The 17,020-nt window shown below is 41.4% G+C and overlaps 3 protein-coding genes across 3 annotated transcripts; all 3 read right to left on the bottom strand.

Moving 5' to 3' along the window:
• Nucleotides 1–560: 560 nt before the first annotated feature.
• On the bottom strand, nucleotides 561–2,108 carry grem1b (gremlin 1b). The gene is made up of 2 exons (XM_063499218.1): nucleotides 1,968–2,108; nucleotides 561–1,571 (listed from the first exon to the last, which is right to left on the bottom strand). Exon 2 carries the CDS (start codon nucleotides 1,568–1,570, stop codon nucleotides 1,022–1,024), a length of 549 nt encoding a protein of 182 aa, XP_063355288.1. The 5' UTR covers nucleotide 1,571; nucleotides 1,968–2,108; the 3' UTR covers nucleotides 561–1,021.
• Nucleotides 2,109–4,100: 1,992 nt separating this feature from the next.
• On the bottom strand, nucleotides 4,101–10,826 carry arhgap11a (Rho GTPase activating protein 11A). The gene is made up of 11 exons (XM_063500262.1): nucleotides 10,504–10,826; nucleotides 9,484–9,551; nucleotides 9,267–9,363; nucleotides 8,918–9,174; nucleotides 8,647–8,810; nucleotides 8,408–8,548; nucleotides 7,461–7,634; nucleotides 7,241–7,370; nucleotides 6,795–6,906; nucleotides 6,001–6,115; nucleotides 4,101–5,907 (listed from the first exon to the last, which is right to left on the bottom strand). The coding sequence occupies exons 1-11, from the start codon at nucleotides 10,630–10,632 to the stop codon at nucleotides 4,424–4,426; spliced, it is 2,871 nt and encodes a 956-aa protein (XP_063356332.1). The 5' UTR covers nucleotides 10,633–10,826; the 3' UTR covers nucleotides 4,101–4,423.
• An 823-nt stretch (nucleotides 10,827–11,649) lies between these two features.
• Nucleotides 11,650–14,969, bottom strand: LOC134645518 (actin, alpha cardiac muscle). Its single transcript, XM_063498981.1, has 9 exons — nucleotides 14,880–14,969; nucleotides 13,696–13,846; nucleotides 13,466–13,594; nucleotides 13,209–13,319; nucleotides 13,031–13,115; nucleotides 12,618–12,779; nucleotides 12,337–12,528; nucleotides 12,069–12,250; nucleotides 11,650–11,854 (listed from the first exon to the last, which is right to left on the bottom strand). The coding sequence occupies exons 2-9, from the start codon at nucleotides 13,822–13,824 to the stop codon at nucleotides 11,711–11,713; spliced, it is 1,134 nt and encodes a 377-aa protein (XP_063355051.1). The 5' UTR covers nucleotides 13,825–13,846; nucleotides 14,880–14,969; the 3' UTR covers nucleotides 11,650–11,710.
• Nucleotides 14,970–17,020: the final 2,051 nt, after the last annotated feature.

Below are 17,020 nucleotides of genomic sequence, written 5' to 3'. Positions count from 1 at the left end.
CCCTTAAGAACCTGACAGATTTGCGAGCTTTGTAACCAGATGCGGTGAAATTGAATCCCATCATTTCAGCAGATAGCTGGAATAGCTGACTTGCAGCTTTTTTTTTCCAAAACGGACTTTAAAATATATTCCAGGGTCTGAATGCGAGTACTCGGTAAGATCCTGGCTCAGTGCAGGAGGGGAGCATGAAACGGTGAACGGAGTGATTTAATTTTTTTTTTGTTTGTTTTTTTTCAACACAGCAAATAATTTTCGCAGTATTCCAGCATCCATTTATTTAGTTTTCGTGGATAATTTAATCAAATGAATAAACAAATGGGTTACATCAAAAACGGCTTAACATTTTACAACTATGTCACTTCGGTAATGTATAAGCCACCACTGTACACTTCCATTTAAACTAACTTCAGAAGCCATAGTTTCTATATTTGAGTAAGCTCACAAATTCCAAAAAAAAATAGAAAGAAAACTTCACTAATGGACTTCGAAATTCACAGAAATCAATTAGGTTAACCTTGAACGATTCTTGAAATATCGAAATAAAATCATTTTTTCTCCTTTTACAAATAAAGTCGTTCGCTTATCAAATTCCACACAGTGGAAACATCCAGTTTAGCAAACACATATGCGTAAAATGCAGGATGGACGGAGACGTTTAACAGTCACAACGACTGTTTTGGAGCAGTTAAATAAAACCGGTGTTCTGCAGTCCTGTGGGGGCGAGGAAGCCGTGCGTAAAGCATGCCCATTCCAAGTCAGAGTTTCCGTGCAGTGATCTTCTTTTTTTTAGTCTGGTGATGTGTAACAAGTTGCTTTTGACGTTTTTTTATTTTGTTTTAAGTTGCATGTCCATATTGACTCACGTGCTGTACAGGAGAAAAGTATCAGCGTGTGCGGTGCTTATCTCCAGATGGAGACAAGCACAATTTCTTGGCTGTGAGACAGCTATCAAGTCCACTAAGAAGAAGAAGGAGAATAAAAAGGAGAAGACATGAAACACACACATCATCATCGCTGTGTTTTAGTCCAGGTCTATGGATATGCAGCGACACTGTTTGACGCGCTGGATGCGCTTCTTCTTGGTGGGCGGCTGCTGGTCCGGACAGTTCAATGTGAAAGTCATGGTGGTAAAACGCTTCGGTTTACAAAACGAACAGGACTGGAAGGCGCCCTCCTCCCTCCGGATGTGCCTGGGGATGTAGAAGGAGTTGCACTGTCCGTAACAGAAGCGGTTGATGATGGTGCGGCTGACGCAGCCCTCCTCGTGGATGGTCTGTTTGAGAGGTTGTGTTTTGCACCAGTCCCGTTTCAAATACTGGCGCTCCGTCACATGTAGAGCTTCCTGGCTGGACTCCAGCACTTCGTCGGCCGGTGAGGATGAGCCCGGCCTCTGGCGAGAGCCCGAGCCCGCCTGCGGAGTCTGCGGTTGCTGCTCCGATTCGTTTGGGTTGCTTTTGTCAGGATGAGGAATGGCGCCTTGTGAACCTCTGTTTCTTTTTGAATCCACCGGAGAGGAGAGCAGCCCAATGATGAAAACCATACTGTAGAAGATACGCGTGGAGTTGGCCATCCTTGTAGAAAAAAAGAAAATAATTCGTCACTCACACCGTTTTCGGCTCTGCATGGGTTACGCACAGCTGTCATAGCTTTTACGCTGCGTAAAAACGCACCGAGGGAACTTTTCCCCCCCTTTCTTCTTTGTTGAAACAACATGAAAAGGAGGCTGACGTTTAAAAGCAGTCATTCATTTGAGTCACCTCAGTCCAAATAAATGACAGAATAATATAATTATGGGAACATAACTATCCAAAATATTCCTGCCGAATTTATCTAAAAACAGTAATAAACCATGTCACATGTCCTGTAAACCGTTAGTGGCTCCACACTCGCGCAGCAAGAAAAGCATGCAGTTTCACCATTTCTATAGGTTATATATCATGATGTTAAAAAAAAACAAATAGAAATACCTGCTATACAAGACTGCTGTTACAAGTGCGATGATCTGGTCCTCGAGCTTCTCTGCGGCACCTTCCGAGATGATAGGTACCTACTGGTGTCGACTGTGCGCTGGTGGGACTGTGGATGGGTGGGAGACTAAGCGCTCCATAGACAGGGGCCAGGGGGTTTAATACAAATTGCTACAGCGCCGGACTGTCTCCCTTTTAAATGTCTGCCAGCTGAGATGTGCACAGCAGTTATTGGCTAAGCACGATGTAGAGAAAATCAAGACTATCCGCCCCCTCAACACTTCCCTTAGCCCACTTGAAGAAAACAGACAACCGAGAAACAGTGAAAGAAGGCAGGCAGGGAGGGAGCTGAGTGCGTACTGGGAAAAAAGTAAAAGTGAGATTTTTGTTAGTTTGTTTTTTTTAAATGTTTCAAGAAGACATGACCATAATACGGTGCATTATATGTAAATGTGCTACTATAAATGAAAAGCGGAGTTCGAGCTTCTAAAGCAAACAAATGCAATTACAGACAAACTTTAAAAGATGAGCCAAAATGCAGCACCTGTGAATCAACACCTACAGACACCAACGATACACCAGTTAGTCGAACTCCATTTCCATCCATTCAGCAGGGTGATAGACGTCCAGCCTGAAATAAGGGTAACTCTTCATGTATCACAGACCTGAGAAAAACAAAAATCATTAATGGCATTTTTTTTATTGCATTGCTTCGTAAATACGTAGAAAAAGCGCAGTGGTGTAGCCTATAGAGTAAACCAGAGCATATGTTTAATCATTTCACTAATAACTGTTCATTTAGCACCCAAACGAGTCACGTGATCTCAGCTTAGTCCATATTTTATTAGCTCAATTGTAAACTATTTGTTTGTTTGTTTTTAAAAAATCAGTCATCTTCAAGATGAAGTTTAGGGTTAGTCTCATAGATGATGTTGTATCCTTCATGTTTGGCATTATTGGAGGCATAAATGTTTGCCTTTTTATTTAAATTTTTAAAAAAAAAGGTTAACGGTTTTATAAATTACCGACGTGACTCTAAAATGACCCAGTTGACGGATTTTTATTCATTTATTGTCAAAAACCTGGCAACCCAAAAGTTTTTCTTAACCATTCCAGCCCTGTGAAAGGGAACTTTTAGGAAGGTGATAAGTAGCCGCACCACCTTCCCCCAGCATAAACCCATCCGCTTATTACATTGCCCAATCTGGCGTATTTAGGGGTCATGACGTCATGAGTCAACAACCCCCCAAAAGACCGTGCGCTCCCGTCAGCGTAACATGAGATTAAAGCGTGGCATTCTGCCCCAGGTCCAGTCATACCTCACACACATGAAGGATGGCAAGCTTCCAAATGGGCTGAGGAATAAATCTCCAGGAATGATTTCAACCCTCACCCGATCGGGAAAGGCTTCCGAATCTGCAGGGGGGATACAATGTCAATTTGCTTTCTTCATGCCGGGTTAGTCAAGTACATAATGTTACATTTTTAATAGTATCTGGGGCTTTAGTTCTCAGTTTGAGTCAGATTGCTGATTGGACAAAAAATAAAACAAAAATAGTAACAGGTTTTTTAAATCTTCATATAAACTCAACTATGTTTAAATATATGTTGTAAATAACGTCATATATTTCTCAAGTAATATATTTTAAATCTGGATAGATCTTCAACAAGTTAGTGTAAACACTCTAAACTTCCAGCTGACAAATTCTGGAGGCCTGCACTAACATCCCAGTGCAGCCGTATTACACTTTGCAGCTGTCTGAAGTAGCTGTAGCACTCCCCCTGGTGGTTGCATGGAGTCCCCACGTTATCCAAAAATTATTCAACCACAAAACAAATCATGTTGTTTGACTTTATTCGTCTGATGCAGTTAGCACAAAAAAAAAAGAAAAGAAAAATAGCTGAAGACTTGAAAAACAATGGCCTGCAATAGACGTGATTTCATGAACACTGTTTGCTTTTTTTCCTCCCCACAAAATCCAACAAAGGTGCATGTTTTCTTCCCCCTGTTCAAGACATGACAATAAGAAAATAATATGTAATAAAAAGAAGGAACAAGCTTTCACTTCAGTCAAGTCCCCCCCCCCCCCCCCCCCCCCCCCCCAAACATCTACCTAACAATAAAAGGGCATAAATAAAACGACTCAATCAAAACATCCCAGTCATACCAATCACATTTTACACAATTTAGCCTGCACACTACTAACTAAACACCAACATGTAATCTTATAGGCTGATATGTGTTGACATCTTAACTTCTAAATTGGTTTTACTGAAGTAAAACAAATGTAAGGCATACAAACATCTCCCAATACGGCTCTAAAATAACACAAACAGCATCTAGACAGCTGACAATAATTTAAGACCCTGAAAACATGAATAGGTTAGGACGTTTAACATCACTCTCAGCAGACACCTGCATAGTTAAAGGAGAGAAGAGGCCAAATGGATATTCACTATAAATCGACAGGCTTCGTAGCAGACAGCAGCCTTCCTTGGTTGAGAGGGTTTCTGGGTGAACCTCTGTAATAGTTCATGTCCTTCCCGGCTAGCTGCTGCAGAGGCTTCTGAGCTCCTGATGGCTCATTGGTTGAGCAGTCCACTTGGGTTTTTGATTGGACCTTGTTGGTCACGTCACCCAGCGCACAGGACTTGGTGCTTGACTTTTTTGGAGGCACTGGAGGGGGCTTCTTTAAAGGGCATGTGTGGCTGGATGGCACCTCGTGTTCTCCGTGGTGAGGTTGAAGTTTTGGGTATGGAGAAAGGCCACTCTCTAGACTCACAGCCTTTGCTACTTGTCCACGCTGGTTGGCAATGGTACCTGCATTTCTAACAGGTTTCCTGCTCTCTCCCATCAGAGAGTTAATCCTGCGAACAGTCTGACGCACAGGGGTGCGGTGGAATTTGAGCGGTGACTTGATCTGACTGCTCTTGGAGCCTGTGGGAGAATAAATGGTGAGCTTGTTGAAGTGCTGAATGTGGTCTGCCACACGACGCCTTTCAGCCTCCTGACTGTGTGGTGAAAAGGTTGGTTGTTTTTGGACTTTGGTACCAATCTCTGGAGAAAGTTCCCTCTCGTCATGTAACACACTGACTACAGCGTCAGTTTTAGGTGGTGTAACAAACTCATTTCGGAGTTCAAGACCTGGTTTGTATGGAGTTGACTGCCGTCCAGAAGAGACACCTAGTCTGAAGTGAGCAGGACTTTGGATATCCAGAGCATCAATCAACTTGCTGCAGTTCATCTCTTCCATCTCCCTTTCTCCTGCTCCTACTGTGAAGCTGTTATTCCCACCAGCAGGAGCAGCACAGAGAGAACCTTTCTCATCCTGGATGACTGGGCTGTGGGATTCATCAGCCTCAAGAACTACACTATCAATATGCAAAGGAGACAAAGCAGCAATTTCAATCTGGCCAAAAGTAATGTTCTGTTCATTAGCCAGAAGGCTCTGCTGCATACAGAAGCTGGGGGCTTCACTTGGCACAGACAGAGATTTGGCTGTTAAAGTCTCTGGAGGAGGGGCTGTGATCATGTTGGATGATTTTGAAATACTTGCTCCTGAGGCTTTGCAGGACTCCTGTATGACAGCCTGGAGATCACTTCCAGACTCTGAGAAGGCCTTCTTGATTTTCAGCAGGGTGGGACCGGTTTGTCTCTGGGCTTCAGGGATTGAGCTCTCGCTCTCGAGGCTCTCTGCACTGGAAGCACAACACAACTTCATGGGAAGGCTGCTTACTGCTGGGGGCTTGGACACGACGATGGCGGGCTCAGACATGTAGCTGCTTTTAAGGCACAGGTTCATGGGAGTATCCGTGAAAGACCTGCCACTCAAGGCCTGGGCTCCTACGGGCGTCTCTGCACACCACAAGCTTCGGTGGGCATTTAAGTCACATCTGGGTGTCAGCAAGTTGTCTTCAGACTTACTAATGAACTTGGAGCCTGGAAAGGTACATTTTTGATATGCATTACATGACAAGACAAGAAGATTTAATATTTTATTTTAAGCATAAAGTTCAGCTGTCTGGTACTTACTCTTGGATTCAGTTTTTCCAGGCTGAACTGGTAGAATGAACTCTGTCTCTTTGGTGAAACGGAAACTGGTGGCGCTCTCCTGTTTGGCAAGTCGCAAACCAATGGACTCAGAAGCCTTTATGAGCAGCATGAAATGAGAAATGAAAGAGGGTGAAATGTCAGAGTAGTATTTTGTTAAAAAGGATCCCACAGAAAAAACCAAAAACCAAAAAGTATCATTAAGATGTTAATATCATGACTTTTGTGGTTAGTTCTTCAGAGGATGATAAAAATCACTCAGAAGAAACAATCCATTTGATTTTTTTTTAAGTTTTTATTAAATCAAGAATACACAAATGACTATAAAGCATTAGTATAGAGCCCTTAAACAGCCTACATAATGTACTCAAACACTGGTTACAATATATTTTATATAAATATATATATGTTAACATTCTTCCATCTGAGTGCTTAGTGTAGTAAAATCACTGAAATCTAAGCATAACAAATACCATTCTATTGTTTGGTACCATGCAAATATCACAATTTAGTCAGTAATATTACATCATATTACAATTACGATTACCTTTGAAGTCCTGCATGGATTACTTGTTTTAGAGTTAGTCACTTTAAGTAAACTTAGAACATTAAAAACAACAATAAAAAAGTGCTACTGTGCACAAATACATGCCAACATTACTCCTCATGTGCAAATGTATTAATTGCAGATTATGCATGAATGCACTTGATTAATCTTTCAGTGTTTATGGGAAAACCAGAGAAGTGGTTGATTTCCATCAGGCCAACACACTTACAGCGTCTTTGCTGCTCTTCCCCCCGAGGCTAAAACGCAAGCGCAGGGACTTGTGCGGAGCTTCTTTTTTGCTTATTTTAGGAGAAAAGCAACCAGCCTTTCCAGACTCAACTCTGAAAAGGATAAATAAATAAAACAATTATTAGCAAGATAAGCTGGGGATAGCCTTTAAATTAAAGGCTAAGGCTTTACAAGTGTATCTTCCTTTGGATGAGTGGTGGGAAATTCATTTTCCCAAATGGCAACATTTGAAATTGGGACTGTTGTGGAGGGCTACACCGATAATCAAAGAGAAAATGAATACATAGTTCAGCTTATTGGTGCTGCCCTTCACAACAGTCCCAGTTTCTCATGTTGCCACTTAGAAAATGAACTGCCCGCCTCTACTTTACATGATTTTAAATACAAAAAGCAACAAAAGTGAGAAATGAATGATCACATTTGTACCTGTTGATAAGGTGTCTGCTGCTGAGTCGTCGGCTCTTCTTCCTTGCAGATGTGGTCGGTTGCCTTCTAGACCTCCCTGCTGACGACAGGACATTTTGGGAAGAATCCAGCACCCCCGAAGTACTGCAGGCTACAATATTTAAGGAGGAAAATTAAAGCTGTATTAAGATCAAGAGATACCATAGCAGTTTATGCCCAGTAATTAAACATTCTTTACTACCTGATCCAGGTGTGGAGGGCCCGTTGAACAAAATATTAGGAAGCAATTCTATCCCAAGGTTCTTTTTGACAGATCTACGTTTCTTGTTTGAAAAGCCAAAAGAGCTGCCAGACTCCAGAGGAAGTTTTCGCTTGGAGGCTGGTGTTGAAATCACAGGAGTTGCAGAAGAAAAGACTGGCAAAAATCACAGAAGAATTAATGTCTTCACACATGCAGGATTTGATCATTTCCATTTGAAAACATGCCAAAAGGACTCAGAAATATTGGCAGAAGCTTGTAAATAAATAAAACAAATTAAAAAAAAAAAATCATTGATGCAAAAAACAGGCAGAAGAGTGAAAAGCCAATCAAGCAAGCCTGTGCATTATTCATTCATTATCACGGCAGATGCAAACTGCTTTAATCCAAGTGCAAAAGAAGATTTAAGCACAAAATCAAATATGTTCCCAGATTTTTTTTTATTAAGGAAATTTTAGCTTGTCGTTTCTTTTGTATAGCAGATGGATTATTACAGTTTTATCATGCTACATGGCAGGCAACATTACCCCGTCTGACCACGGTACATACCAAGACTGTCTGTGTGGGGGACATTTGTGGGTGTTCTATTAGTTTTTATCTTATTCAGTGCACCATTGACCACATCTGAAATATGAGCCAAATAGACATTTACTGACTACAGCAGTTTAAAAATAACATTATTGAATAACATGCACTGCAATGCAGTGCTTACTTTCACTTGTATTTGTCTGACGTCTTAAGATAAGATAAGATAAGATAAGATAAGCTTTATTAGTCCCACACGTGGGAAATTTGTTTTGTCACTGCAGGAAGTGGACAGTGCAAAAGTTATGAAGGACAATTGACATATTCCAGTTGAACTGAAACTACAAATATTCACATATTGTACCAATAAGCAAAGAATTACTGTAAATCTGATACAGCCTTACCACCCAAGCTGCGCCTGCTTTTCCTCTTCATTCCTGAGTTCAGCTCCGGCTCTTCTAGTTCATCATGAGCAGGCGACAGAACCCCTGCCTCACAGCCCATCATGGCAGGAACTTTGTCTTGAAGAAACTTTGGTAACACACCTTCAATGCACAGACAGTCAAATATTTAGAGGTAAAACAGAAGAGTGAAACCTGACATACAGAAGAAATACTTTTAAGATCAGCGCCTCAGGTCATACCAAAGCTGTGAGCATTCTCTATGAAACACTGGACTACAGCGGCCTGCAGTTTGAGGCGTTTCTCAGTGTTGGCGTTCATCTTCTCTGTGCCATCACTGGAGTGAAGGAGGTTGGGTGCCAAGATTACAGACAAGTTACTGCTATCCATCTTATTCTCTGCACTCCTGTGATAAAGCAGTAACAGTAAAATATCAATTCTTTAAATATAAAAGTATTATGTAATAAATAGCATAAAGAGAATTTGAAAAAAGGTGATTTTACGTTAACTTACCTTTTAGATACATTGTAAAGAAAGTCAAAAAAATAACGCAGCACACACAAGTTCCTATCTGGCAAAACACAAGACAGCAACATGGTGGCAGAGTTCCTCTCCTCCTCATTTGGGAGCTGCTGAGCCTTGAGGAAGGCTTCCTGCAGCTCTGTGGGAAGCACGGGCTCCGGTAACTCACGGAAAAACTGCTTCACCAGACCCGCCACATCGCAGGGAAGAGCAGTAGATAGGCACTCTTCACCCAAATCCAATTTTGCCTGGACAGACAAAACACAGCTCTGTTGTGTTAGACAGTCCCCAGTGTCAAGGTCACTCGGTGAAAGCGAGGTCAGCTTCAGCCATCACTCACCCTGAGTGCTTTCAGACGAACAACAGAGCCCGATTTTCTGAACAGGCCCTCTGTGTCAATCTGTGCTAGCAGCCTCATGCACGCATCAACCAGAAAACTAAGGGCAGTTAAAAAAAAAATATATATATATATCATTAGTATAAAATGCACAAGATGGGACATGAAACAACTTGCCAGCTGCAAGTTTGAATAGACTAAAATATGCATTATTACCTACCTTGGAACACTCCCACATTCCATATTGTAATATGGCAAATTCTCCAGGGACATACCAAAAACCTTTGTCTGGGGAAAAAATAAACAATAAAACATTATGTTTGCTCAGTTTTACAACTTTTAACAACAAGGCTTGAAAGTTGGGGAGGAACAGAAACGTAGCTATACTGCTGTAATAACACTAACAATCTATAGGCTGCATCAAGCCACTCACATATTCATCCATTGCAACACTGTGGTTATACAGTTAGTGTGGATTTCCTTAGAGACCAAAACCACTGCCAAAACTGCCATTACTTTTGACCAGTTGACTGACTGGATGCCAAGCATTCCTAAGCTTAAGAGAGACACACAGGCACTTTGTTGGTTTAAAACTGTCCAGCCTTTTTCAGCAGAGCAGAACTTTAGTACTTGCCTTCTTCCTTCTGACCTAAAGGTTGGACTGCTTCTATTAATTCTCTATCCACAAGAGGGACTATTCGTGCAAATGCAGAAGTTCAGCCTTCATTTGAAAAGTCAAAGTGTGTTGCAACAAACCTTGTGACTCCTGTAACCCATTTATAAGTAGAGGGGAGGGCTTCAGTGGTCATTTCCACATTAACTGACATTCACTTTAGCAACTTACATCTAATCATCTGTGCCGTCACAATGTCAAAGTGCGTATTAAAGAAATATTTTAAAACCCACACAAATATGAAGCTATATAAGAAAACACTGGCCTTTAGACTCTAACAAAATCTATGGTGTGAACAATGACGGCAACACCCAAACAAAGCACCTTCAGTGCTTGGGTAACAACAGTCTGCGAACAAATGGGTCTCGTCAGCTTTCAATAATATGCTAATCTGATTCAAGAGTCCAACCAACACAATGCACAAGGTTAATAGTGTGAACTTGCTGATTTGTCGTCTAACTACACCAACACAACGATTATGATGAAGTCCTACATTTCAGAATCGCTGCAAATAAAATACAAGTGAGTGGTGCTGAAGATTAGTAAAAACGTTTTATTTAAACTTACCGACTTGCTGGCTGCTGACTTGCAGCTGGCCGCTTTGTTTTTGTTCCAGTTCTTTGTTTTAATCCCGTACCCTGAGCGGAGGTGCTGCACGGCCACTAGACGCATCACATTTTTCTCCATGACTCTCATTTTTGCAAACGTACCTCGAAATGTTGCACTGATCACTTATCTCTGCCACAGCAAACTTGCACTCACAGCTCTAACAGTTCAGGCCTGACCGCAGCCTCTTCGACTTTGTTAATTTCCCAAGACCTCCGGACGATAACTCATGCTCAGCGTGAATATTAAGCGTCCATAAAGCTCTGTAGCAACACAACCGTTGACCAGCTGTATGGAGAATAACCTTACTTAGTCCTAATGAATAGACAACTCGACTAAAGTTACATTATGGAGCACTTATCTAAAGGCTAACTTCATGCATCCGTTGCGATGCAGTTAGCTAGCTAACATTAGCCAGCTAGGTTAACACATTGACTTTCTCCTACTCTGAAATAACCGAAACGGTATCTAAGTGACACGCGGTCTAAAACGGCCTACCTCCTGTAAAACAACAAACTCGATAAATTAAATAAGTTTAACTCGTTAGCTAGCTAACTGCATTGTAATAAGGTTCGCTCCTCACATCGGTTGCCCACTGTTTCCGCAATGCATTCAAACAGCGGCGCTCCTTGCTCTCTCCGCTGTGATTGGCTGAAATCCTTTCGAATAACGTGCTTGCTTTTTTGTTTGTTTTAATACCCAGAGCAGCCTCACTGGGCGGTGCAGTTTCTGTTAAGGCAGAGCAACACTCAAGCAGACGCTTCGATCAACCGGTAGGCCATGTAGTTTAAATGACTCAACCATTTGAAAAGGAAATTTCCGCTTTTTCGTGCCTGTACACAGACAGTGCCTCTTTTATGCTGTGTCTAAGATGTCTAGTAATAAGTAAAGTTAAATATAACCTGACTTTTAAATAACCAGCATGTTTACTGACACCACCTGAGTCTTTAAGGACTTTAAGGACTGGGAATTGTAAAACTTTTTATACCAGAGAAATTACCAAGTTTTGAAGCCGCCCTGTTAATTTTCTCAGTTAGACTATTTCTTAAATGATCCATATTTGTTTCACACAACAATATCATAGGAAGTTCTCTCACAAAGGCTTGTCTTTATTACAATAGAACATACACTTATATACATAAGACAGCAACGATGAAAGAAGGTGTGCTTAGAAGCATTTCCTGTGAACAATGGAAGGGCCGGCCTCATCGTACTCCTGCTTGCTGATCCACATCTGCTGGAAGGTGGAGAGGGAAGCCAAGATAGAACCACCAATCCAGACGGAGTACTTCCTCTCAGGTGGAGCAATGATCTAAGGAAATGTTAAACATCATTTAATCAGAGTCAGAATACTTTAATCCCTAAGGAAATTATCTGGGTTACAGTTGCTCAAGGTCAATAACAGTAACAGACTGAACTAATTAAGTAATTCAATTTATTACAAAATTTACGAAATATAAGTTCATGATGTGCTAATTGACTTCATCCATGAGTATATTTACTTAAAACGTTTGCAGTTCTCTCACCTTGATCTTCATGGTGCTTGGTGCCAGGGCTGTGATTTCCTTCTGCATACGGTCAGCAATACCAGGGTACATGGTGGTGCCACCAGAGAGCACATTGTTGGCATACAGGTCCTTACGGATGTCAATGTCACATTTCATAATGCTGTTATAGGCAGTCTCATGGATACCAGCAGACTCCATACCTGGTGGAAAATAAGTAAAAAGATCAAAAAGGTGTTTTGTAACATAGAAAGATACAGCATAATTCAAGCATCGAGACTGAACTCACCAATGAAAGAAGGCTGGAAGAGGGTCTCTGGGCAACGGAAACGCTCATTACCAATGGTGATGACCTGACCATCGGGCAGCTCGTAGCTTTTTTCCAGGGAGGAAGAGGAGGCAGCAGTGGCCATCTCATTTTCAAAGTCAAGAGCCACGTAACATAACTTCTCCTTGATGTCACGCACAATCTCACGCTCAGCTAAGGACCAGAACGTTTAGCTATTTAGGAAAATCCAATTCATACATTTTTAATACACAAACTAATTAATCAAGATGGCATAGTCCTACCAGTTGTGACAAAGGAGTAGCCACGCTCAGTCAGGATCTTCATCAGGTAGTCAGTAAGATCCCGACCGGCCAAATCCAGACGCATGATGGCATGTGGGAGAGCATAACCCTCATAGATGGGAACATTGTGTGTTACACCATCGCCAGAGTCCAGCACAATACCTTTAGCGAGCAAATAAGAGCAACAGTTCAGCTATGTCACACATCATTCACTATACAATGTTGCTGACATCACTGAGAACACATGCTGCTGTAGGGGGATTAGCACCTCCACTTGACAAGGAGACAGATGACAGACACAATAATAGTGTAAATGATACACGTTTTCTCTTGCTTAAGTACTGGATCTGTATTTTACATTCTGGAATAACTGATCTCAGACTCAAGTCAAAAAATTATTGAAGTTTACTGACCGGTAGTACGGCCAGAGGCATACAGAGACAGCACAGCCTGGATGGCCACATACATGGCAGGAACGTTGAAGGTCTCGAACATAATCTACAAGAGAAAGCAAGCAGAATCAGAAGGAGAAGAAACACACAACTTACGTATAAATGGGGTCTAAAACAATTGATTAGTTGCTTTAAATACCTGAGTCATCTTCTCCCTGTTGGCTTTGGGGTTCAGGGGGGCCTCAGTCAGCAGGGTGGGGTGTTCCTCAGGAGCTACACGCAGCTCATTGTAGAAGGTGTGGTGCCAGATCTGACCGAGGAAAGAGAAGAAATCTGAAATAACTGAATAAGCAACAACCAGATCTTACTAACGAGGCACCAAATGCAAAGCTGAGAAAGCTCTTATAACGGCTGTAAAGATAAAGTGGGGTGTAGGTGCCATGAAATTGCACAAACCTTCTCCATATCATCCCAGTTGGTGATGATGCCATGCTCAATGGGGTACTTCAGTGTCAGGATACCCCTCTTGCTCTGGGCCTCATCACCTACATAGCTGTCTTTCTGACCCATACCCACCATCACACCCTGAAAAAAGACACATGAGCTGGAGTATAAAACACATGAAAACAGTTACCCTAAACATATGTTTAACATTGCACTAAGATCGTTTTTTGCTTGGAGCATACCTGGTGGCGAGGCCTTCCAACGATGGAAGGGAAGACAGCACGGGGAGCATCATCTCCAGCAAATCCAGCCTTGACCAAGCCAGAGCCATTGTCGCACACAAGGGCGGTAGTCTCATCGTCGTCACACATGATGAGGCTTTACTGGGGTGATCTAAAATTTGATGAAAAGGTTTAGGCTGGTTGTTAGGAGCATCTGCCTAAATTATCCATCATATAAACTAAAGATGTGTTATTGTTGAACAATTACTGACTTTATTGATGGAGCAGCTGATTAAATAAGACCCTTTAGATATAGAGTCGGTCACTCAAGTGGTTAATAGATACGTATTAGCTGTGATTTAACAGTCCTTTGAAGAGCAGCCAGCACTATCTGATAGCTGTTCTTATGGTATTATCACTTGTGAATACTAACACAACTCAATTCAGTGGGTGCTACAGAGCTAATTCGATGTGGATGGATGCTATTTTTGTCCGACCCTTGTCAGAAACCCCTGATACCATATCTCCACAGCCACAATTGTTCCTGGGGTATCTAAGAGCTGCTGAGGTAGCACCAAAAAGGGCCACAACCGGGAGACCTGTGAGCTATTTTAAGCTCAGCACCCCCACTGCCGTTAACAGGGTTAAACAAGTGACACATTGATCTCTTGCTATTTCAGGTCAGAGAGAAGTGCCAGGCCAGCACCCATCTGTCTGTACACTGTGACACTCGGGTTTTACTACTTGCCTCTGTGACCCAGCTGCCTCTAAACCTAAGCCACTGAGTCACTGGTAAATTTAACCAACATCCTCTCAGAGTTGCACTTTCCAAGTACTACTCTAGTGTGACTTTGTAGTGTATCGGTATACTTTGTGAGACTTTGCACACTACAAAGTGTACCGATCACAGGAAAACACATCACTCCCACTGTCAGTCGTTTGTAGCATCACATGCAATCAAACCATTTTAAGCAAAAAACAGGTAGAAATAACATCAGCTTTCACTGTGCTCCACAAATCCAGTCAGCGATTATAACTTCTGCAAATGCTGAAATAACCTAATCTATTCTCTCATAAAAGTAAAAAAAATAAAATCCTTCATTTAAAATAACAGGTAGTAACTTTCCTGAAGGTAAAAAGAAGGCAGTTGCACAAGCAGATACCTCTTCAGTGATTCAGAGAGACACACTTTGAAATGTACTCACCTAAGCAAGCTGGAACACAGATGCTCCACTGGGATGCAGGGTCACAGTCAGAGGATCCCCTTAAATATGCCCCACGATGGGTCGAAGGACAAGGGGCGGGGCTGAGGGTTCACACGAGTCCAAATAAGAGCTGCCAGCAAAAATCCTCATGCCCTTGGAAATGTGTGTTTCACATACATGGAAGAGACTTCTCTACAGTGCACTCCTACTCGCTCACAGTTTAAACATGACATGTTAGTTGAGTTATTCTTGCTTTTCGGATGCACCCAGAGATGACTATTGATATGAACCACTGAAAAAAATGTTCAAAAACTGGTGTAGATGGTTGTTATATGTAGGTCTTTAAAAAAGCTTTTTAAGATAATTAAGCATTTTTCTATATTGTTACTAAAACTATATCCGATGTCTTTCTTTATATAACTATACTGTAGAACAAGGTTAATAAAGGAAAGGAAGAAAGGAACATAAAGCATCATCTGCATTTTAGTTACGGTGCAATCTCTTAATAGGTCTCAAATAATGTCAAAGTCTTGATAAAGTGTCTGTATAATATTTGAAATGATGTATTTCCTAATGTGGAACAAATTCAACTCATCCCTCACAGGTTTTGCTGATCCACCCAGTCAAGACAGCGTGACTGGTGTCTCGCTAAGGAGATGAAAACAACCACTCTGCTGGTATGTGCACTGAGCCTCCTCAGTGTGTGGAACAGCTGATGGTATTGCCAGAAAGGCTCTATCTGATCTGGCTCTCTGTGTCAGCGCTCCATCATGATTGGCTCAGCTGTCTCCTTATAGGGTGATGGTGAGGAACAGAGTCATTAATGAGCAGCCACTGAGGTTTCACAGCTTGCAATGAGGAATTCCATATAAGTGCCACTCACCGCTTAAGGTGCATTTTCCTTTATGTCCACTGAACCTCATGATGTCATATTTTCGCATCTGTGAATGAATGATACAAACATTTGGCATAATCGTTGGTGTAGCACAAGAATATTCCCTTTGGGATTGTTCTGTATCTGAGGAAATATCACTCATTTCTTTGTAATGATTAAAAAATAATTAAGTAAATATAAGGAAGAATAACTCTGATCTAAAAGAGAAATGTGTGCAGTATATGATAGGTAAAGGAATGTGAGAGCATTCTTCTGCTCCACACTGCCCTAACAGACACAAGTGCCTCCTATTTATAGCTGTACTCCACAGATAGGAGCTGGATGCAGACGAAGCATCACATAGTTATCTGCATGACAGAGAGGACTTTTAATAGAAGACTGGATTTATATTGTTTAGATACAAGAAAGTAAGGGGTGTGATTCACAGTAAAAATATAACCAAGGGTGACAGTTACAGAGCAAAATTAGGAAACAGAATTCAGTCTTGAACCGTGAGGATTATAAAAAACCAAATAAAGAATACCTCAGGTGTATTTTCGGGTGGAGAGGGACATTATGGGAAAACTATCACTCCATCCATTCATCAGTTTAGGATCACAAGTTAAACTAATGTGCATGTGTCTGTGCTTTGGTAAGAAGCCAGGGTACCCGCTCAGCAAAAAACTACAACCCTTTTCAGAAAACGTGGAGTGCTGTGTAAAATAAAATTAAAACAACAACAAAACAACTGAGTGAGGTGCACATTAATGAAATCCGTAATCGGACTGTGGAAATATATAATGTGCTGAACCTGGGATTTTTATTTATTTGCAAGCCAAATCCCCAAAAGTTGGAAAACTGTGTGAAATACAAATAAAAACAGTATGCAATGATTAGCAAATTTTGAAAACAAATGTTTTATTCACAATAAATCCTCGAAATCATATAATTTGTTTAACCTGAGACATTTTACCATTTAATTAAAAACATGCATATACGGGTTTTAGATCAACATATACCTCCATGCAGATGACGCCTTTTTAAGGAAAGAGGTGCTCACACTCAGTCGAGTGCATTTGATTAGCAGCACATAGCTACAATTTACCCTCTTCATTTGTTATGACTCGTGGGCTGTACTCAGTTTTCCACACTTCTTATGCATTTCGGCATGTACGGTTCATTTCACTGCATTCCCCTCATTTTAAGACCTACTGATGACTTTTAATACGTCCTCATTAGACCTTAGCATTGAAAGATTGTGTACTTC

This window comes from Pelmatolapia mariae, linkage group LG16_19 (assembly GCF_036321145.2).
Source record: "Pelmatolapia mariae isolate MD_Pm_ZW linkage group LG16_19, Pm_UMD_F_2, whole genome shotgun sequence".
NCBI lineage: Eukaryota > Metazoa > Chordata > Actinopteri > Cichliformes > Cichlidae > Pelmatolapia > Pelmatolapia mariae.
The sequence above is the reverse complement of the archived record's forward strand: the minus strand, read 5'-3'. Positions and strand labels throughout refer to the sequence as shown.